General features: G+C 43.9%; 1 protein-coding gene across 2 annotated transcripts in view; it reads left to right on the forward strand.

The window, feature by feature from the left end:
- Positions 1 to 22,878, forward strand: part of FOCAD (focadhesin) — a 119,502-nt gene that overhangs the window by 67,184 nt on the left and 29,440 nt on the right. For both annotated transcript variants that reach the window (XM_053371155.1, XM_053371156.1), the window contains exons 20-26: positions 1,773 to 1,961; positions 4,976 to 5,097; positions 14,967 to 15,059; positions 17,224 to 17,312; positions 18,844 to 18,885; positions 20,003 to 20,111; positions 21,480 to 21,596. In XM_053371155.1, the coding sequence (XP_053227130.1) occupies positions 1,773 to 1,961; positions 4,976 to 5,097; positions 14,967 to 15,059; positions 17,224 to 17,312; positions 18,844 to 18,885; positions 20,003 to 20,111; positions 21,480 to 21,596 (761 nt within the window). The remainder of the gene's footprint in view (positions 1 to 1,772; positions 1,962 to 4,975; positions 5,098 to 14,966; positions 15,060 to 17,223; positions 17,313 to 18,843; positions 18,886 to 20,002; positions 20,112 to 21,479; positions 21,597 to 22,878) is intronic.

Below are 22,878 nucleotides of genomic sequence, written 5' to 3' on the forward strand. Positions count from 1 at the left end.
CAAAAAGATGACAATGCAAGATTCACGTACTGTGTAGACAAAAATGGCAAAATCTCTAAACAAGCTATCCTGCAACACAAACCTACGCTTTGTTCTCTGGTTGTGTTAAATAATTTTTCTTCTCTTTAGTGGATCCTGCATTATATTTGCAGGAGAGTTTCCCTATTTTCCTGTTAAATATTGAAGCCATTTTCATTATACTTCCTGCTGGCTATTATACACTTATATCTAAAGAAATGTAAAGGGGGGAAACTGAGAACATATTGGTGGGCAAGAGGGAGAAAAGATGACGAAGGACTGGGGATAAAAATCGAAAAGTGTTCCAGAGTCTGTTAATTGATTCTGCGACACTTTGCATGTTTCTGGTTTCCCCGAGTGAGCATGTGAATGCTCTTTTATTCCATGTTTAGCAGAAAACCCAGTGCTGTATTTGGTACAGGAAAAACCTGCATCAAAGCCACAGGGCTAATTTGAAACAGTTGTTATAAGCTCCCCTTTCGAGGAGAGCAGGGAGCAACAACTTTTCATTGTATAGTAAAAAGCGCTAGCGGCCTGTTAAACCGACCAAGCGTTGCCAAACTTTGGCAATTCACGATAGCGAAAGAGTAAACCTGCTGTGGGCTCTCACTAATTTCTCTGCGCTACTACATTTTACTTTCTGAAGTGTTTTGGCATGTTGAGAATTCTTTACAACTGTAGCAATGAACTCAGAGAGCGTTTTTTTAAAAATATTAAAAACAACCTTTATTATACATCTGTTTACATTTATTTACATACGACTTAGACAATACACACAGTTCACATCACACCATAAACACTAACTTCCGATTATTCTCTTTGTGCTATTTTATACTATACACATTTCATTCTTCTTATTTTACTTCCTCATTTAGCATCAGTAAACTTTTGCTCTATACATTCTCAGTATTCCAAGATTCGTTCTAGGTCTCGGAGAGCGTTTTAAGGTATTTGATCAATGTTACCTATCATATTTACAGGGTCGCAGGTGGCGCTGTGGGTTAAACCACAGAGCCTAGGGCTTGCCGATCAGAAGGTCGGCAGTTCGAATCCCTGTGATGGGGTGAGCTCCCATTGCTCGGTCCCTGCTCCTGCCCACCTAGCAGTTTGAAAGCATGTCAAAGTGCAAGTAGATAAATAGGTACCACTCCGGCGGGAAGGTAAACGGCGTTTCCGTGCACTGCTCTGGTTCGCCAGAAGCGGCTTAGTCATGCTGGCCACATGACCCGGAAGCTGTATGCCAGCTCCCTCGGCCAATAAAGCGAGATGAGTGCCGCAACCCCAGAGTCGGCCATGACTGGACCTAATGGTCAGGGGTCCCTTTACCTTTACCTATCATATTTGCTGAGTATCAGTCACCATTTTTGGATGGTTTTGTTTGTAAGTGGCAAGAATCCTCATGGAGGTGCATACCTGTGGCCAAACAAAGGGTGCATTGTCCAGCATAGAAAGCAGCTCTGGCTGTTTGTTTTTCCTTCCAATTTTGAACATCTGACACCATTTATTGAAGGTTTCCCGAGGTGACGTTTTGAGCGGGAGGCGAGCGTGGAACAGCAAAGGCTTCCCCGGGAGTTACAGAAACTGTGCCCTTGGAGCTGTCAGCTGAAAATGGAGTTACCAGTTATGTCAGCACAACATTCCCGGATAATGGCCGTGGTTCTACGTTGGTTGGGTGGTTCTGGTTTCCTCAGTCAATCACCTTTTGTTTTCTTTACGTCTGCCCCGTTCTCTCCCCTTTTCACCCTCCCCTCAAGCGTTTGAAGAGTTCGCAGCATCACTCGTGAAACAGGAGATGGCCAGCATGCCTCGTGGAATATACCATTCCGCATTGAGAGGCGGTGCTGTCCGGTCGGACCAAGGGAAGACAGTGTCAGGTGTGCCAAGTTTTATGCTGAAAATGTACGAGAGAAACAAGCAGCCTGGACTGAAGCCTGGCCTCGCAGGTGAGATTTCCCTGGAGAGAGACGAGAGACCTTTGGTCGTAGTAGAATATCTCGGAATGGGTGAATGACATGTCTTCTGGGTTTTTTTACATGCCGCTCCGTTAACAAAGTGTCCTCAGGGTAGCTCGTAAATTGAAAGCAGCAATTAAAAAAGAAACACAATAAAATGTGTGCTGGAATAGCTGTAAGGATGCACAATTAAAATAGCTCCTAAGAGCCAAAAGCGAGATTAAAAAGAGCCAAGAGTGGAGGACAGAAGAACAGAACTGAGAATAATTGTTAAAAGAAAACTACAGCAAGATTTAAAAACCTGGACAAAAGGAGATATATGCCCAATGCCATAAAGATATAGAAGTACAGTGGTACCTCAGGTTACAGACGCTTCAGGTTATAGACGCTTCAGATTTATTTATTTATCTATCTATTTATACCCCACCCATCTGGCTGGGTTTACCCAGCCACTCTGGGCAGCTTCCAACAGATTACTAAAATACAATAACCTATTAAACATTAAAAGCTTCCCTAAACAGGGCTGCCTTCAGATGTCTTCTAAAAGTCTGGTAGTTGTTCCTCTCTTTGACATCTGGTGGGAGGGCGTTCCACAGGGCGGCGCCACTACCGAGAAGGCCCTCTGCCTGGTTCCCTGTAACTTGGCTTCTCGCAGGGAGGGAACCACCAGAAGGCCGTTGGAACTGGACCTCAGTGTCTGGGCTGAACGATGGGGGTGGAGACGCTCCTTCAGGTATACTGGACCGAGGCTGTTTAGGGCTTTCAAGGTCAGCACCAACACTTTGAATTGTGCTCGGAAACATACTGGAAGTCAGTGTAGGTCTTTCAAGACTGGTGTTATATGGTCTTGGCGGCCACTCCCAGTCAATAGTTTAGCTGCCGCATTCTGGATTAGTTGTAGTTTCCGGGTCACCTTCAAAGGTAGCCCTACATAGAGCACATTACAGTAGTCCAAATGGGAGATAACCAGAGCATGCCCTACTCTGTTGTGACAGTCTGCGAGCAGATAGGGTCTCATCCTGCATACCAGATGGAGCTGGTAAACAGCTGCCCTGACGCTTACAGGTTACAGACCCTTCAGGTTACAGACTCTGCTAACCCAAAATTAGTACCTCGGGTCAAGAACTTTGCTTCAGGATAAGAACAGAAATCGTGCTCCTGCAGTGCAGCGGCAGCAGGAGGCCCCATTAGCTAAAGTGGTGCTTCAGGTATAGAACAGTTTCAGGTTAAGAACAGGCCTCTGGACCTCCAGAACAAATTAAGTTCTTAACCTGAGGTACCACTGAAGCTGATTGTCGTGCCTTTGTGGAGAAAAGTATCAGGGCATTTGGAGAAAGATCTCCAAAATAGTTCTCAGGCTCCAGATCCATGGAAGAGGTAATCCTTCAGGTATTGATACCATCACTGTCACTTCTATACTGCTTTATATTTTAAAGAACAAATCTCAAAGTGGGTTAAAATGCATGGAAACATCAAACAAAACAATCCAGAATCAGACAAATTCTAGCTTCAAAAAAAATCCAAGTGACGTTTTGCTTTCCCCAGTTGAGTTGCCATCCAGAGACAGGCTCCACATGGTCACAATTAGGCCCATGCCAGTCGCAAAACGCACCTGGCACCTGGCTAATTTCTAACATTTTTTTAAAGCAACACTTTCACATACAAACCAGCAATGAATCCCATTTCACTGTGTTCACTCTTAAGTTATCCACCTCTTAATTCCACCATTCCTTTTTAACATCCGCACCACGTAAGAAATTTGGCAGGTTCAAGAATCATGCATTTATAGCCTGAATGGAATTGAGGACCTCAGTAATGCTATTTTCACATCAGCCCTTTGATACTCCCCCCCCCACCTGTCTCTTACATACATATTTTTCTGCTGCTCAGGTGGCCACTGGCATCCAATCACAGCTGTCTGGTTATCTTAACACCCAGTGTTTAAGCGCCTGGCAACTATTGCAGGCAGCAAGTGCATGGGAGAAGTTTTGACAGGGAAAGCCAACTTCTCAAACTCCCGCTACATATCGCGGCCAGCTTAATTTCCATGTGCTGTAATTCCCTTCTGTGCAGAAAGGAGAGCCAGGCTACTGAATAAATGAGCCTAAGCTAAGCACCAAAGGTGTGAAGTTTTGGGGGAGCAGCTTACCTCTTGATACAAGCAAAGGGAGGAACGCAGGTCCTGCGGTTTCATCTGCTCGAAAAGGCAACTCAGGGCTCACCTGAGACAGGGTCTAGCCAGCAGTTGCAGCAGCCCAGTGTAGAAGCCAACTTCTCCTGAGATAAACCGGAAGCTGCTTTTTCCTTTTCTGGGAATGAATTTTTGAATTTCTACAAAATTGCATTCTTTGTTTTTTTTTCCTTCCAAAAATTTTATCGGTTTTCACAATATTACAAACAAACAAACAAACACACAAGACAAACAAACATAACAAACATAAATCATAGCCTTATTGAAAATTACAGTTATTAACTTTGTTAAGTGACTTCCTCGCTTCCCCTTCGTTGAATTTCATTGCATGTCCTTTTAATGGTTTTCCAAATCGCAGTTCTAATAAAATTTAACTTAAACATTAACATCCTTAAATCTTCACCTTATATAATTAAACATATTAATTCATCACTTAACATAAATAAAATCCTAAGCCTATTAAGTATCTGCAAGCTATTTCCGGTTAACTTAGCTTAACAAATTTAACTAAATAATCATTAAATTTATTCCATTCTTCCTGATGTTCCTCCTCCTTCTGGTTGCAGACCCTTCCGGTTAGGTTGGCTAGCTCTGAAAAATCCATCAGCTTCATCTGCCATTCTTCTACTGTTGGTAATTCTGTTGCTCGTATTTTGTTAGCTAAAAAGTGGAAAACCCAAGAACCCAAGAATTACAAAATTGCATTCTTTCAATTCTCGAACCTCAGTATTCTCTGTTTTGCAGTCATATTAAAACACAACTGAATTGTTATAAGCCATCTTAGTGCATGTACATCTGTAATATCTCCCTTTAGCCGGCATATTGCTGAGTTACGATCTCCCAATCCACGTGGGGAAGGATGGAAAGCCTATCAGCCGATTTCTAGCCAGTAGGGGACGCAGTTTCCACCAGATGTTGATCGCTCTCCTCCACGAGGTAAGCCCTGCAGTTTCCCTTCCGCTTGTGTAGCCGTTCTGCTTTCTTCCATTCCCCCAACCTGAGTTTGCATTTGCCCTTTGCTCTAATTAGGAAATGGTAGCTGCAAGCTGTGTGTGGTGCTGTAATTTACTCTTAATTAAGTAAACTTGCTGCGAAGAACAATTAAGGAGAACAGGACGTATAAATACATCTAATAAAATGCGCTCTGCTCCGAAATGTTTTCTCCAAAGTTTGCCGGAGTAAATCAAGGCTGACGTTTTCCCTTCAACTCTGCCTAATCTGGTTACAGTCCTGTCAGATTTGGACTTGTCTGAGAAACAATTAGGGGATTGGAACCTGGGGAGTGACCTCTACTTCCTTGTTACTGTAATAATAACGCAGCATATCTCTTAATTGTTCCCAGCACCCTGGGATATTGCATTAATGTAGCTGATTTTGTGTATTAAAGGTTTTGTAAACCAAAGCTTTAATCTCCTGTAGGAAATGTGAGGTGGGGTCAGGGGCAGAAGGAGGCAAGGAATTAGAAATGAACGTCCAATTAATCATTGTAGAATATAAGCGCGGCCTTGTTATCAAATATTTTCATTAAATAGAGCGTTTATAGCTCTTACGGCCACTGATCTTCGGAAGCTGCAAGCAGCAGGAATGGAGCCAGGAAAGAAACCTGTATGAGCGACTGCAGATCGGTCGACCTTTCTCTCGAAGTGCATTAAAGTGAATGTGGTTGCATTATAACATTATGGGCAGTGGCGTATTTTGGGTTACACACCATAGATAAAAATGAAGGGACACGGGTGGCGCTGTGGGTTAAACCACAGAGCCTAGGACTTGCAGATCAGAAAGTTGGCAGTTCGAATCCCCGCGACGTGGTGAGCTCCCGTTGCTGGGTCCCTGCTCCTGCCAACCTAGCAGTTCGAAAGCACATCAAAGTGCAAGTAGATAAATAGGTACCGCTCCGGCGGGAAGGTAAACGGCGTTTCCGTGCACTGCTCTGGTTCGCCAGAAGCGGCTTACTCCTGCTGGCCACATGACCCGGAAGCTGTACACCGGCTCCCTCGGCCAATAAAGCGAGATGAGCGTCGCAAACCCACAGTAGGCCACGACTGGACCTAATGGTCAGGGGCTACTTTACCTTTACCTTACCATAGATAAAGGGGATGCGATCGTTTATATTTGTTCTGGCATTTGTGAGACATTCTCAGTGGAAAAACATGAATATTTCTTCTGTGTCACGGAGGGGCTCTTTCTGTGAAGGGTTGTATTGAAAGCTCAGTACATTGGTACCTTTGTTCTTGAATTTAATCTGTTTCGGGAGTCTGTTCAATTCCCGAAACGGTTTGGAAACCAAGTCGCGGCTTCCGATTGGCTGCAGGAGCTTCCTGCACACAATCAGAAGCTGCGGAAGCCATTTGGCTTCCGAAAAATGTTCACAAACCAGAACGCTCACTTCCGGTTTTGCGGGGTTTGGGAGCCAAGCCATTCAACTACCAAGGTACTACTGTATATTGAAACTGCCTTCAGGATGAAGCTATATTCCGGAAGCTAAGCAGCTCCAGTTCATTATTCCCTTGATGCCCATTTGCCTCTATCCAAGTAATGGATACTTTGAAAGGCAATTAAAAAATTATTGGAGACCGTTTGGGTGCATATGGAGCCTGAACCCAAGCTGAACCCAAGGACAGAGCTCTCTGGAATGGACCCTAATGAATTATGGGTAGTACCCCTTAGACTGGGCTTCCTCAACCTCAGCCCTCCAGATGTTTTGAGACTACAATTCCCATCATCCCTGACCACTGGTCCTGTTAGCTAGGGATCATGGGAGTTGTAGGCCAAAAACATGTGGAGGGCCGAGGTTGAGGAAGCCTGCCTTAGACGTTAGATGTTGCATGGCCGCTACTGAAAATAGGAGACCCATGTCTTCATTGTCTTCTCTTAGTGTGGTGTAGTGGTTAAGAGCGGTAGATTCGCAATCTGGGGAACCGGGTTTGCGTCTCTGCTCCTCCACATGCAGCTGCTGGGTGACCTTGGGCTAGTCACACTTCTTTGAAGTCTCTCAGCTTCACTCACCTCACAGAGTGTTTGTTGTGGGGGAGGAAGGGAAAGGAGAATGTTAGCCGCTTTGAGACTCCTTCGGGTAGTGATAAAGCGGGATATCAAATCCAAACTCTTCTTCTTCTTCTCGGCCAAAATGCACAATGTGGGAAATCTGACCATTCCCTCACCATTGGCTGCTGCTTGTGGTGATTGTGAAAGTTGCATTACAAAGATGGTCCTGCGTTGACTGTGAGAGGATGAAGAAGAGAGTCGGGACTGGCAGTTTTCAGTGACAGTCATACATCTTCTGCAATGTCTAGCTTAAGCTCACCTCAGCCAGATTTCTTTAAAATACAGCGGACACTAGGGTTGCAAACGTGATCCGTGCGGGAGGCACATTTCCAACCCACAGCGTTCGCAACCTGCAGCGCAGCGCCGTGTTTGCGCACCCGCGGGACACAATTTGGCACTTCTGCGCGAAGCACGATTTAGTGCTACTGTACATGCGTGAGTGCTGAAATCTGTAACCCATTCTGGTACTTCTGGGTTTGGCACGGTTCACAACCCGGAAACACGCAACCTGAAGCGTCTGTAACCTGAGGTATGACTGTAGTCCCGATACAAAACGGGATGTGTCCCGTTCATATTTTGATATGGAGGACTACACTGGTGGAAAGTATTTATGCACATCATGATTTATGGTCGCTCTGGCCTTCTTTGATGCGCTCTGCAAAGTGAGCATGCCTGTGCTGCGAGAGCCATGGACTCTCTGCCTGACCTTGTCATTCTTCGGAGCCACCCATGATTTTTGTCCCAAAGGTGGAAAGCTTATGTGAAATGTGTAACCACCTTATAATGGAACGGGTTCTAAGCGCTGTGATTATTCCACGCACTTAAGAGCGCACATATGTGTTTCTTCTCTCTCTGTCCCTTCCTTCCTTCCTTCCTTGGTGTCATGGTTTATATTTATATTTCCTCTTGCTTTTCTCTGAGGTTGAGAAGACTTCAGAGAATTTATTATTATTATTATTATTATTATTATTATTATTATTATTATTATTAATGCAATCACTGTTTCAAACAGAGCTGGACAAGTTCCTTATTTCAAGAAAAGACAGATAAGGCTTATTTTGGTTATTACAGCTGTTCTTTCCTGTGCTAATTAATTATCCCCACTTCTTGTTTTTGTTGGATCAATATTTTGAAGTAGGTCATTTAAGCTGAATTCCAAATGCATGCAATGTTGTTTTTTTTAAAAGCGATTATATATATATAGCAATGTGCTTCTTTTTAAACACTTCAGTGCCCGAAGCTCTTTGAAATGTAGATATAATATTGGGTTGGTATGGACATCAAATGATGTGCTTAATTCTAAAAATGCTTAATTTGAAACATACTTGGTGTGCGGAATATTATTCCCCAGTGCCTGACTTCGTATGTCTGTAGAATGTTAAACATTCCTAAGAAAAGAAAAGAAAACCTGGCTTAGCTAGTACATGCCATGCAGAAGAGCAAAATGTCTATAGGGATTATGAAAGGAATCCAAACATGTGGAGAAACAGAAATGCACCGTTGGAACTCCAGAGCAATGTTTAATTTTGTTATACAAATCTCCTTGGGAAATATGTTCATGGTTATTGAGTATAAAAGTTTTCTTAAGCATCGCAGAATCCAGCACAGCACCATTCCTACATCCAGGCAGCCTTTGAAGGCAGCATCTCCCAAATTCCTAAACAGCACCTTGTCCTGTGGAATTTAGCCCTCAACCAGGTTGCATTGGGGAGTGTCTGGCTCCCTCACACACATGAACAAGTTGACCATAGTTGCTGTCTTTGTATACAGCAGCCCCAAATAGTAATAATAATAATAATTTATTGTTTATACCCCGCCCATCTGGCTGAGTTTCCCCAGCCACCCTGGGCAGCTCCCAACAGAATATTAAAAACACAACGAAACATTAAACATTAAAAACTTCCCTAAACAGTTCTGCCTTCAGATGTCTCCTAAAAGTCAGATAGTTGTTTGTTTGTTTGTTTGTTTGTTTGACATCTGATGGAAGGGCGTTCCACAGGGCAGGCCCCACTACTGAGAAGGCCCTCTGCCTGCTTCCCTGTAACTTGGCTTTTCGAAGTGAGGGAACTGCCAGAAGGCCCTTGGAGCTGAACCTCAGTGTCCAAGCTGAACGATGGGGGTGGAGACACTCCTTCAGGGATATTGGAATATTGTGAAGCTCCTTGACATCTGACTGGAGGCGGGTGCCACCACCAAGAAGGCCCTCTGCCTGGTTCCCTGTAACCTCGCTTCTCACAGTGAGGGAACCACCAGAAGGCCCTCGGAGCTAGACCTCTGGGCTGAATGGTGGGGGTGGAGACGCTCCTTCAGGTCTACTGGGCCGAGGCCGTTTAGGGCTTTCAAGGTCAGCACCAACACTTTGAATTGTGCCTGAAAATGTACTGGGAGCCAATGTAGGTCTCTCAGAACCGGTGTTATATGGTCTTGGCGGCCACTCCCAGTCACCAGTCTAGCTGCCGCATTCTGGATTAGTTGTAGTTTTGGAGTCACCTTCAAAGGTAGCCCCACGTAGAGCGTGTTGCAATAGTCCACGCGGGAGATAACCAGAACATGTACCACTCCGGTGAGACAGTCTGCGGACAGGGAGGGTCTCATCCTGCGTACCAGATGGAGCTGGTAGACCCTTTGAGGGATCTCTCGTTTCAGCTCCACGATACTCAATGTGCAATGTGGGCTTTCTTTACAAACAACCCGTGCGCCAGGAGCCCCCACTCACTGAATACACATCTCTCCCATCATTTTAGGTATCCTGGGGCCAAGTAATCATCTGAGCTGAACCAACGTGAATAAACAAGGGTGGAGCAGAGAGCACATGCATATCCTCCAAAGTTTTGGGATGGGTACCAGCTTGGGTCAGTAACAGCTGTGTTCCGCAGGAGAAGTCCCCTGGTTACGGTTTAATATCTGTCAACATGAATAGAGAAAGATATAGAGCATTTGCCACATTTTTTATGGTTTCCTATGAGAGAGATAAAGATGGTTTCAATAAACAGTGGTCTGTTTGAAGTTGTGTATTGTTCAAGTTCCTATAATGGTTGAAGAGAGACCAACCAGCTCATCTCTAACTCTCTCTGAAGTCACAGCGTGCTGTTTTATTGTTTAGTAAATAAGACCTGGCAGACCGTCTTTGAAAGGACATTCCAGTAGCATAGACCTTTGGGTGAGCTATTCAAATTGGGGGTGTCTGGAAAGGATCTTAAAAAACACACCCACCCACCCAAAGAATGCTCTTAAGATTGGGCACTGCTGTCTGGACCAGATTAGGCAACAATTAACTTTAGGCATTTCAGCAGTTAGAAGTAGTCTCTGACTTTCCTCTTAAATGGACTACTTGGAAGAAGGTTGTGTAGCATTGTGGGGTTTTGCTCTCAGAGTACCAATGAGGCTGCTCCAAACGTAATATAATTAGAATTATGAACAGAAGCTGTAATGAACCTATGGTTTGTTTTCTCTCCCCTCCCAACATATCCATGAAGAGGCGTGCTGAATGTTTCATGTCTAGTTTAGATTAACTTCAGTGTATCACGTTATCCAACCTTAGACACACAAAAAATGTGGTTAATCTTAACTATGGTTGGTGGAAACATTCCAAGTTCAAACCATAGTTTATGAAACTCTCTAATGTCAAGGTTAAGTACGGTTTAGGGTTCGGATGATGACTAACTAAACTTCAGTTAATCTAAACCTCAGGTCCAAACTTCTGATCTTTCCATAGCTGTGGCAAAGAAGAAGTAACGGGGAAAACTTGTGAGCCCTTGACTTACGAATATTTGTTTCATGATGTTAAACTGAAGTTTAGCTGGTTTAGCATTATGTCTGAACGCGTTGTTCTTTGGGTTTTTCACAATGTCGTGTGAGCACTGTGGTCAAATTCCATAGAGTACCTGTATGTGCATTGTGTGATATGCCGTAGCTCAGCCAGTCAATCATAGAACCATATGGATAGATCGTGACGTTTGAGCCCTTCCTATTCTTGTTGAGATACCTTACTTGTAATTGATAGATGCCCTATAAATGTTTCAAGAGGTCCTTCCTTCAGTTCTCCTGCCTTAACCACCAAAATTCATCCAACCAAATGTCTAGATCAAAGCATAATAGAGCTGGCAAGATAAGAATGCTAACTCGCTCTGAATGGTGAAATTGTTTAGAAAAAAACATAAAACATAAAAAGTGCAAATATTATCAGACAGGGTGATGGACAGCAGAGTGTTATAATTTGAAGTCCCAGGTTCTGGATAGGTTTATTGTTGTCCTGAGGTTCAATCTGACCTCTGACAGGAACATTTCCATCTGTCCCCCAGCCTCCCACCCCATGGCAATCCTCAGGACTCATCCTTCTTCACTTCGTTAGCCAGTTTCTCTCTTGGGAGCTTATAAATGGACTTGAGCGCCTAGGGTAATAAAGGGAGGACTCTGGCAAAGATGTTGTGTCTGCTCACACTTGCTGGGGGAAATGTAGTTAAAAGAGAAAAAATTGAGTCTCAGTTGGGGCTGTCATATTTCAAAAAGTGAAAATCTAGACACAATCCGGTTAAAGACTTGATTGTCCATTTCAGGTCGCCCAGCCACTGCCACAATGTCCGTTCTCTTGGCAGATCAAGATGAGCAGGTGACGGCAAAGGTTGCTAGGTTTTTGTTGTTGTTTAGTAGTTTAGTCATGTCCGATTCTTCGTGACCCCCTGGACCAGAGCACGCCAGGCACTCCTGTCTTCCACTGCCACAATGTCCGTTCTCTTGGCAGATCAAGATGAGCAGGTGACGGCAAAGGTTGCCAGGTTTTTGTTGTTGTTTAGTAGTTTAGTCATGTCCGATTCTTCGTGACCCCCTGGACCAGAGCACGCCAGGCACTCCTGTCTTCCACTGCCTACTGCAGTTTGGTCAAACTCATGTTAGTAGCTTCGAGAACACTGTCCAACCATCTCGTCCTCTGCCGTTCCCTTCTCCTTGTGCCCTCCATCTTTCCCAACATCAGGGTCTTTTCCAGGGAGTCTTCTCTTCTCATGATGTGGCCAAAGTCTTGGAGCCTCAGCTTCAGGATCTGTCCTTCCAGTGAGCGCTCAGAGCGCTCAGAGGTTTGATCTTCTTGCAGTCCATGGGACTCTCAAGAGTCTCCTCCAGCACCAGAATTCAAAAGCATCAATTCTTTGGCAATCAGCCTTCTTTATGGTCCAGCTCTCACTTCCATACATCACTAGCCAGGTTTTTAGCTGGGGCAATTAGAATAAGATCCACTATTTGACTATTGATTCAAAACCCTAAAATGTATTTTATATCATTGACTTTTGGATTTTTATTCTTTGTATATCGTTTTGTTGTTTTATTGCTATGGCCGACGCATATAAAGATCCATTCATTCAAGACACAATCCGGCTCTGCCCGGGAAATTCCAGACGTATGGCAACCCTAGCTCAGTTCACAAGGGAGTAAGTTGGTGAGCAAAGCCAGAATATTGGGCTCTTCGCTTCAAAAAATGGCTCCCGTGAAAACTTAGCTGCTGCCCAAGACAAAAGCATGGAACTAAAATTTGGAAAGTGGTTGTTATAGCAGATAAAACATCCAACAGGGATGAGAAGGAAGATTTTAATAGCAATCCACTCTGGCATTTTCTTTCTTTCTTTCTTTCTTTCTTTCTTTCTTTCTTTCTTTCTTTCGTTGTTTAACAACTAGCCTTGCAGAAGAACAAGAGAGAGAGAGGCCATCTGATGCCAACCTGGAATATTTTGGGTCCCACCCCCTAAATGTATTGAAGTAATATTGTCCTGGAAACTGCTGAGATCTAATAACTTGCTTTTAATAGGCTCCAAATGGCTGTCATGACAACTTTCGATGTTTTTGGTTGAGGCCAACAGTAGAAATAATTGGATACTGGAAACAAAAAACTAATTCTTTTGCCTGCCATAGAATATTATGAGACATTACAGTGCACAGCAGTCATTTTAATTACAGTGCGCTCTCTCTCGTTTTCTTTTTTCTTAAGCTGTTGGCTTTGAAGTTGCACTGCAAACAGAAATGATCTAGAGCGATGGTTTTCTTTTAAATTGCTATAATAATGACAACAGCCAGGATGAAATGTGGAGTTGTGTGTGTATTATGAATGTGTGTGTTAATGTGCTTCTATCATCTTTTAAGTTATGTAATGAGAGAATCACCTGGTAATTCTGTGTTGAGCCAAAACCAAGGATTTGATTAATATTCTAAGACGAGTTTTCTGTTTGTTTTCATTTTGGATAACTTGTTAGATACGCAATATAGATTATGTTTTAAACTGGTACAAGCTCTTCATAACTTACAGGTCAAATTCCAGCATAATCTACTAGGTTAAATAAATTGTATTTACTATCACCTGGTAATTCTGTGTTCAGCCAAAACCAAGGATTTGATTAATATTCTAAGAAGAGTTTTCTGTTTGTTTTCATTTTGGATAACTTGTTGGATACGCAAAATAGACTATGTTTTAAACTGGTAAAAGCTCTTCATAATTTACACGTCAAATTCCAGCGTAATCTACTAGGTTAAATAAATTGTATTTACCATATGAGCGCTGGCTGGAATCCAAAAAGCTGCTTTAGGTACCCTCAAGGCCTTAGACACACTCTGTGAGGTTTTTTATTTTAAAAAAACTTTGAACAGACTGCTTTTGAAAGGCCTCTCATGGTGCAGTTCCTCACAAGTAATCCCACTTTCAATGGAAATTACTAGTATGATTCAGTTTCCAAACTCCATCTGGCATGGGAAGAATACAAGCTCAAACGATAGTTAGACTTTCAGAACTACTTATGTAGTTCTTGTTGGTGGCAAGAAAAGAAAGCGGGGGGATATAAAAGGAAAATTCCCTGGATGCTAAGATCTTTGATGAGAGAACCCCAGCAGAGATTTAAATTCACAAAATATGCAGTGGAAATATAGGCTGTTCCTTCTTGGCTCTTCCTCTTAAAGGTAAGGGATATAGGGACCCCTGACCATTAGGTCCAGTCGCGGACGACTCTGGGGTTGCGGCGCTCATCTCGCTTTATTGGCCAAGGGAGCCTGCGTACAGCTTCCGGGTCATGTGGCCAGCATGGCGAACCAGAGCAGTGCATGGAAACACCATTTACCTTCCTGCCGGAGCGGTACCTTCGGACAGGATTCACACCCCCAGATCCCTTTAACGGGATAGCCTTCAAGAGGAGGGGCAGGTGAAGGCCACCACCTCCCTTCCCATAAACCAAGTTTTATCAGTGCCTAGGACTTGCCGATCAGAAGGTCGGCGGTTCGAATCCCCGTGACGGGGTGAGCTCCCGTTGCTCGGTCCCTGCTCCTGCCAACCTAGCAGTTCAAAAGCACATCAAAGTGCAAGTAGATAAATACCGGCAGGACGGTAAACGGCGTTTCCGTGTGCTGCTTTGGTTTGCCAGAAGCGGCTTAGTCATGCTGGCCAATAAAGCGAGATGAGCGCCGCAACCCCAGAGTCGGTCACGACTGGACCTAATGGTCAGGGGTCCCTTTACCTTTATGTTGGTTATATGAGGCTGGTTATCTCACAGTTCTGGGGTGGATCACTGTATCCACAAAGCCTGTGGAAGTGAAAAATCAGATATATCTTTACTAGTGCAATTTCTTTTTAAAACTGGAAAGTCCAAATTGTAATTCATAGTACAAAAGCAGAAGCCATCGGTCGGCGATACTTCCATTCTAAATGTGTGTTCATGTGAGTTCTTTTACTACAACATCCAATTTTGTTCGGTGGTTTCATATGTGAATATGAAATGTTTTGCATGCAGGTCAACATTCAGCCTTCTGAGTGGCATCGCTCCCTGCTGCTTCCCCAGTCCTGGGCCGGATTTATGGAGAGAAGCTATCATGCAATTCTACAAGTAAGTAGAGTTGTCTGAGTGTTGTTCGTTTGTTGCGTGATCTCAACACTCAGCATGGAGTAAATAGGGGAATGTGTCTGCTATATATAAGATCAAAAGGAAACAAAGTGAGGGAATGGCTTAAGTTCTCATATATAAGTTTGAGGAGAGTTAATACCTGCTACTTTGTTTGTTTGCTAGCCTATGAACTCTGGACTAACAGAGCCTTACTTACAAACTACATGTAGGCCCCAGACTAACCCCATTGAGCTCAATAGCACCTAAGTTCAACTATCCTAGTCTAGATCCAATTTCTTACATAGGAATAATGTTGAAATAACTTTGTAGGACCCAACTTAATCATACCTTTGGCAAAATTAAAGTCATTGTTTGTTCAAACCATAGTTCATTACCTTGACATTATGCGACAATGGTCAAATATACAGAAAGCGGCTGTTTTTTCTTAAAACGAAAACAAAAGCCCTTTTTTCATAGTTTCCCCCCAGTTAGATTTCATAGTTTCCCCCAGTTAGATATTTCATCACTGGTAAAGAAGCAGTTTTCAACTCACTTTTCCTCAGCGTAGACCCATTTAAATTCCTGGACCTCAGTCATGAGCATTGATTTCCATGGGTCTACTCAGAGGTGAAAGTTAGTTGAATACAACCCAAAAAATTCAAATAACAAATTCTGGTTTGATCTGTTTCTCATCCAAATTGTGGGTAGTTTAACATGATTGAACCCCCTCCCCATAAAAAATAATAATCCAAAATTAACTTTTTAGAGTATCGTGGTTAGATTTGCAAGATCACCTATTTTGTTCTTGTGTGCAGTTCAAATAGAACTAGATTACAGCTAAATTCACGTTTAGTAATCTTCAGAAAACGGGTTATCTCTCATCGTAAGATCAGCACATGTTCAAGCCTTCACAAGATTTGGTTAGCACAAGAATATCCAATCCTCACTGATTAGAAGGAAAGGTTGCTGGTGTGAATTTAGCATAAATCTCTTACACCGTAATGGAAAGCATAATCTGATTTTTAGAGCAGTATCAAATGGTATTCATGAACATCCTGCTTAATTAAGTATGATGTATGACAGAGAAAGATTCTTATTCGCATATGCTTTCCCACAAGGACTTAATAATGCACATAAAACAGTCATGTTTAACCTGTAGGTCACCGCACTACATTCAGAATAGATTCCAAGAAATTGGTTCTTCCCGTTTTCCTGCTGTCTTTGCTTTGCAAACTTCCTTTCAGATTTTAGAAGTGTAGCGTATAAAAAACTCCTGTGATGTATTTCAGCGGGAGCTTAAAGCAAAAAAATTCATTATTGTTAGGTGAACTGCAGGAGAAGGAACGCATAGCCAATTCTTGCTCAGTGCTAGGTTTTGCTTTTCCCAACACTGCCGCATCCCCAGTGCCCAAACATACATGCCTGCAGAATCATCTGATTGCTGCAAGGTGTCAGGGGACTGCCAGCGGAACAGGGGAGGGAGGCAGGGACGCCGCTGGGATACAGGGAGCCGCAGAAACTCTTGAGGAGCAGTTCCTCTTCAGCGGTGGGGAAAGCCACACCTCCAGCGGAGAAGAGAGGGAAGGGGCCAGCCAAGTGAGGAAAGGGCTTGAGGATGCTGCTGAGAAGCCCCAGGGCCTCACCTAGCCAGGCTGGCCAGGAGGGACGCACGCCCCTTCCGTCTCCCAGCTTGCACAGAGGGGAGGCAGAGGTTTGGGGTGTCGAAGTTCTTATGTTGGGGGAGAAGCCGGAAGAGGCCACTCCTGGATTCTGCAAGTGACTAAGACGGACATGAACTTGGTGGATCTGCACTGTAAATAGTTTGCACAATAAAACCTGTAAAAGACAGGTTGGAGTCCTGCCTGGTTACTCACGAGGAACCACCACACAGCATCTGACACAAGGGTTTTTAAGGTTTTTAGGGAAGTACCTTGAGACAAGATTTTATCCCGGCCTGCAGCATAGATGCACCCTCATTCCTCCAAAGTAAGAAACTCAAATTCCATCACTTAACACATAGTTCATTACACTGGAAGGGCAATTTGATTTGAGAGCAGAGTGGACCTTCGAGGGAAAGGTTACATCAGCTATTCAAGCGCTCCCCATAGAAACCCCTGGATGGCTCCCCATGTAAGGTCTCCTGCTGATTTATGCCATGCTTGTGCAGGGAAGGCAGGCTGAGCTGGAGATGCAGTTAAGACACGGCAAGGAGGGACCCGAAGAAGTGCAGTACAAGCAATTTACAGCCTGGCTCTGGTAAGCGAATGACTGTCTGCTCCCCATCACTCGAAAAGGGTGGTGGGAAATGGGGAAGAGCGCTGCAGAGGCCACTTCAAAAGCTTCCAAGTGGCGAGTTTGCACTGACTGGGCAAGTGCCGCTGATGGAAACCAGATACGGCCTTTAGCTTGAAGGGAAACGGCAAAGACAAGGCAGTGTAGGTAGGAATGGCTTCATTTACCAGTAGCTCTTCTTTTTATGTGCTGGCTGGGAGATTGTGGTGATGGGGAAAGATGGTGCATGTGGCAACCGGTTGCTTTGCCTTGGCCTAGAAACCTCTTCCAGAGCACGCGGTGAACTTATGCAGAGAAAAGGGCATTTTATGATCTGAAATTGGACTTTTAGGTGATGCTGATACCCATGCTTATTTTTATTATCGTATCAAGAAATGCCCAGTGTGCCTGGATGTGTGGAACAGCTGTTGAAAGTCAGGCTATCCTGTCAGCAATAGACCTTACCAGTGCTATTTTTCTGGAAGAAGAGGTGCCAGAACACATCACATTCTCTGCTTCTCTTAGAATGGCAATGGCGCCCACCTGAGAGGTGCCAGAACTGAATTCTGCCCAATTGCCACACTGGGCAGCTCCCGACGAAATATTAAAAACGCAGTAAAACACCAGCCATTAAGAACTTCCCTACACAGGGCTGCCTTCAGATGTCTTTTAAAAGTCAGATAGTTGTTTATTTCCCTGACATCTGGTGGGAGAGCGTTCCACAGGGCGGGTGCCACCACCAAGAAGGCCCTCTGCCTGGTTCCCTGAAACCTCACTTCTCACAGTGAGGGAACCACCAGAAGGCCCTCGGTGCTGGACCTCAGTGTCCAGGCTGAACGATGGGGGTGGAAATGCTCCTTCAGGTATTTTGGAATGTTGTGAAGCTCCTTGACATCTGATGGGAGGCGGATGCCACCACCAAGAAGGCCCTCTGCCTGGTTCCCTGTAACCTCATTTCTTGATGTGAGGGAACAGCCAGAAGGCCCTCAGCGCTGGACCTCAGTGTCTGGGCTGAATGATGGCAGTGGGGACGCTCCTTCAGGTCTACTGGGCTGAGGCCATTTAGGGCTTTCAAGGTCAGCACCGACACTTTGAATTGTGCTCGGAAACATCCTGGGAGCCAATGTAGATCTTTCAGGACTGGTGTTATATGGCCCCAGGGGCACTATTAAAATAAAGTGACCACTGGCTTCCTAGGAGGGATCTCTTTATTTTCATTACCAACAGGGTAATGGATCACTTTTTAAGCGGTGTATAAAAACCCCCAGAATATTTATTATGTTAATGTACCTCTTCATAGTAAAAATAGAGTGTTGAGGTTTCTGAGTTTTGTTTTGTTTAAACAGACACACCACTAAATACTACCAGATAAAATAAATTTAGAGCGTAATCTCAGGAGCTGCTCGAGGTCTTGTGAATGAGCTGCTCTTTTTATTTAATTGATGCGACCATGCCATCTTCTCAAACTTCGCTTCAAAGCTAATGCCACTTCTTTCTTCGCCTCCTTCTTCAACAGGGTCAGAGATATGCTGACGGATGTGATCAAGGGCGCTTCCAAGTAAGAGATTTATTTACGTGGGGTGCTCTTTCTTACGCGGTGAGGAATATGATGGTCCTCCAGTGGTGTATCATGGGTTGCCAGCCCCCGGGCCTCCCCAGAGGTGGGTGGGTGGGAGGCTAATGCACGTACATTCAACCGCCCAATGGCGTCTGCGTCACCCAGGAGATCGTAGCAATAGAGATGAGAAGAGGTCACTTCCTGGTTCGCATGGAAGAGCTGTTTTCAACGGAGTCCAGAGATGGAAGCACACAGTTGTATTGAGGCCGCACTGGCTCTTGAAATTTTGCACCCCCTAACAATTTTGCACCTGGGGCAACCACCCTTATGGAGCCACCCATGCTATGCCACTGTGGCTGCCTACCTTGGGTTGTCCCCGTCTTGTTACACAGCATTTGCTGAAGGTGATGGGCACTTGAAGAATTCCTTCTGAGTTTAGGTCCTGTGAACTCAAGGGGAAAAGACCCTTTGCCCAGCTTTTTTTCTTCTTCCAGGGCTAATCCAAATCGGGGTGCCATTCACAAAAAGCGTTGTTCCCCCCTGCCCCGTGAACAGCTTGCCTTTAGAAAAGTGTTCTTAGAATCCATCTCTCTATGAAAGTGTATTCATGAATGTTCCACTTTATGACTAACGAACACAAAATAATGCTTGTTCTCGCATGATTTTGAGTCTCACAGAACTTAATAATTCAGGCAAAACAGTAATTCTTGTAGGTCACAGTACCAAATTTAGAGTACAGTGGATGCTCGGGTTGTGAACCCGATCAGTGCGGGAGGCACGTTAGCAACCCGCAGCATTTGCAACCCACGACCCACGTGTCTGTGCATGTGCGGGTTGCGCATGCTCAAAGCATGATTTAGCACTCCTGCGCATGCGCAAGCGCCGAAACCCGGAAGTCACCCGTTCCGGTACTTCCGGGTTCTGTGTGGTGCACAACCCAAAATTGCGCAACCCGAAGTGTCTGTAACCTAAGGTATGACTGTATATTTCGTGAAACTGTCCATTACCCTTTAATTTGGACATGCAACCTTCTTAAATTCAGAGCTGTGTGATCATTTCCATCCCACCCCTTGTGTTTCTGTTTGTTTCTCACCACCAATTCAATCATTTCCAACAGGGAAAGTCCAGTGGTCAAGGGAAATTGTATTCTAGCCTTAACAGGCCTTGCAGTTGCAGTAGCCAAGCACGAGAAAGGGCTTTCTTCAGACAGCGAAGAACAATTCAATGTGAGTTCAAACGATTTGACTGCTTTGTCATGATGTTCAATGAGTGCGCTTGAAGTAGCACCGAGGAGGAGGAACCCATTTTTAAGGAATCTGTACCTGGAATCTGGCAGTTCTCACCTGATAATATTTTATCTGTGTTGGACAACTTTTTACATCAAGTGCCCATTGATGCCTGAGACACTTGTGCACTGTTAGTTTTTCTTTTCTAAAAAAAACCTGACTAATTATATGCAAAATTATGAGGGGGGGGGAACTCCCTCATATTTCTGCAACATAATTGTGTAAGTATTAATACAGAAGCATTTTTTTATTCCTTACTGTTTCTGTGCTTATTTGAGGAAACCTGGCATATATATATGCATAAAATATGGGTATAAAAATACATAAAACATGTGATAATTGTTTGTGTTTTTAGCAGAACTGGTAAAACAGTTTCTCATCAACATCAGGGAGTTAGACGGGAATCAGAACAGATCTGTATGGATAAGTTCAACAGGGAGATTTTTGGGGAATTCCATCCCTAGTGAGAAGTGTTTACCTTTACCATTTCAGATGTTTCTATTCAAAATTTATTTGTATGAAATCTCATTGGAAGTTGTCAGTTGACTTTTTGGGGAACAAAGGCTGGCATTCAATTAAGTTGTACCCAGAGTAGACTCACTGGAATTAAAGGAACTAAAGTTCGGTCCATTCATTTAAATAGGTCTGCTTTGAAGAAAACTGAGTTGAATGCCACACAAAACTTGGCAGGCTAATCAATTAAAAAAAAATTTTGTTCAGTTAAAATGGCAGTCTTAAATATTCTTTTATCTGGAAGTACGTCACACTGACAAGAGTAGGAGTTGTTTCTGAGCAACATGATTCGGATTGTTCTGTGAATCTCTTTCGAACAGAGTTTCTGACGTTTACACCTCTTTGGTGCTGAGAAATGAAGGTGGAAGAGTTAAAAGTTGGACTATAACTCCCATGATACTTGATCACGGGTGATGCTCTCTATTGCTATTCGAACACATCTCCTTTTGGAACATTTATTTATTTATTTGCGTTTAGGGAAGCTTTTAATCTTTGATGCATTACTGTATTTTAATATTTTGTTGGAAGCCGCCCAGAGTGGCTGTGGAAGCCTGGCCAGATGGGCAGGGTATAAATAATAAATTATTATTATTATTTGTGTATGTGTGTGTACCTTTTATACAGATGCAATTTCTAGCTTTAAGAATTGCTCTTGTTTTAGATAGCAAAAGGTTTCTCGGGCTGAGCACGTATGTCTGCCTTTCCTGAATCACCTATTCAAGCTAAACATAGGAGGTGGCAAATATTTAATTGGTCTTGGTCTTGCAAGTGCTCACAGCCTTTCTGTCGTTTCAGACCGAGGTGGACTTTCTTCTGACAAACCATTGGATCTGCATGGTGATAGACACCCTTCTTAGCATCATCGACAGTCACTATCGCCCCAAGGGCCGAGTTTTCCCGTGGTTCTATCAGGTAGGCCCAAGTCTATTTTACCAGTAAAGGCTGAAATGATCAGACCTGTACGTTTTTAGGAATGGGGAATGAATAGATCTGGATCTGTTATCATCTCTGGTATGTGCACTGCATAATCTCCATAACACATCCCTCATTTTCATCCGAGAAATGTTGGAGGGTATGACACAGCAGTGGGGGAATGTTCCACTAGGAATGGGCAAACTTTGGTTTCCCTCCATTTCTAATGTTTCCAACCCTAAGTTCAGCTTGCATCTTTTTTTAAAGTTCTCATGGAAATTTATCCACACTTCAGTGTAAATTTCTTCTCATTTGTATGCAATTTTGCCTAACATGCACCTCTTTTTGCAAAATAATACAAGGCATTTTTCTATGTTATTTTCATCAGCATATGCATTTTCACGCGCCCCTTATCTTAGTACAGTGGTACCTTGGTTCTCAAACTTAATCCATTCCTGAAGTCCGTTCCAAAACCAAAGCGTTCCAAAACCAAGGCGCGCTTTCTCATATAAAGTCATGCAAAATGGATTAATCCATTCCAGACTTTTAAAAACAACCCCTGAAACAGCAATTTAACATGAATTTTACTCTCTAACGAGGCCATTGATCCATAAAATGAAAGCAATAATCAATGTAGTAAAAGGTAAAGGTACCCCTGCCTGTACGGGCCAGTCGTGCCCAACTCTAGGGTTGCGTGCTCATCTCGCTTAAGAGGCCGTGAGCCGGCGCCGTCCGAAGACACTTCCGGGTCACGTGGCCAGCGTGGCGAAGCTGCAGCTGGCGAGCCAGCACCAACGCCGCACACGGAAACACCGTTTACCTTCCCGCTATAAAGCGGTACCTATTTATCTACTTGCACTTAGGGGTGTTTTCAAACTGCTAGGTGGGCAGGAGCTGGGACCGAACGACGGGAGCTCACCCCGCCGCGGGGATTCGAACCACCGACCTTACGATCAGCAAGTCCTAGGCACTGAGGTTTTACCCACAGCGCCACCCGCGTCCCTAATAATCAATGTACTGTACTATAAAATAAGTAAGACAGTACCGTAGACGATTAAAAAAAAGTTTTTTCCCCCCTCCTTACCTGCACTGATGATAGTCATTGTTTGGATGGGGGCTTTTATCCATTTCCGCAGTCACACAATCAATCAGTAGTTGAACTGGGTTCCACACAGTCACAAAAAACAAATTAACCGAAAGAGCCTCAAAAACAAAAAATGCTAAATAAATAGCAAAAACAAAAGCACAAAATATAGGCTTCAAATATCACCTCAGAACACTG

This window comes from Podarcis raffonei, chromosome 17, assembly GCF_027172205.1.
Source record: "Podarcis raffonei isolate rPodRaf1 chromosome 17, rPodRaf1.pri, whole genome shotgun sequence".
NCBI lineage: Eukaryota > Metazoa > Chordata > Lepidosauria > Squamata > Lacertidae > Podarcis > Podarcis raffonei.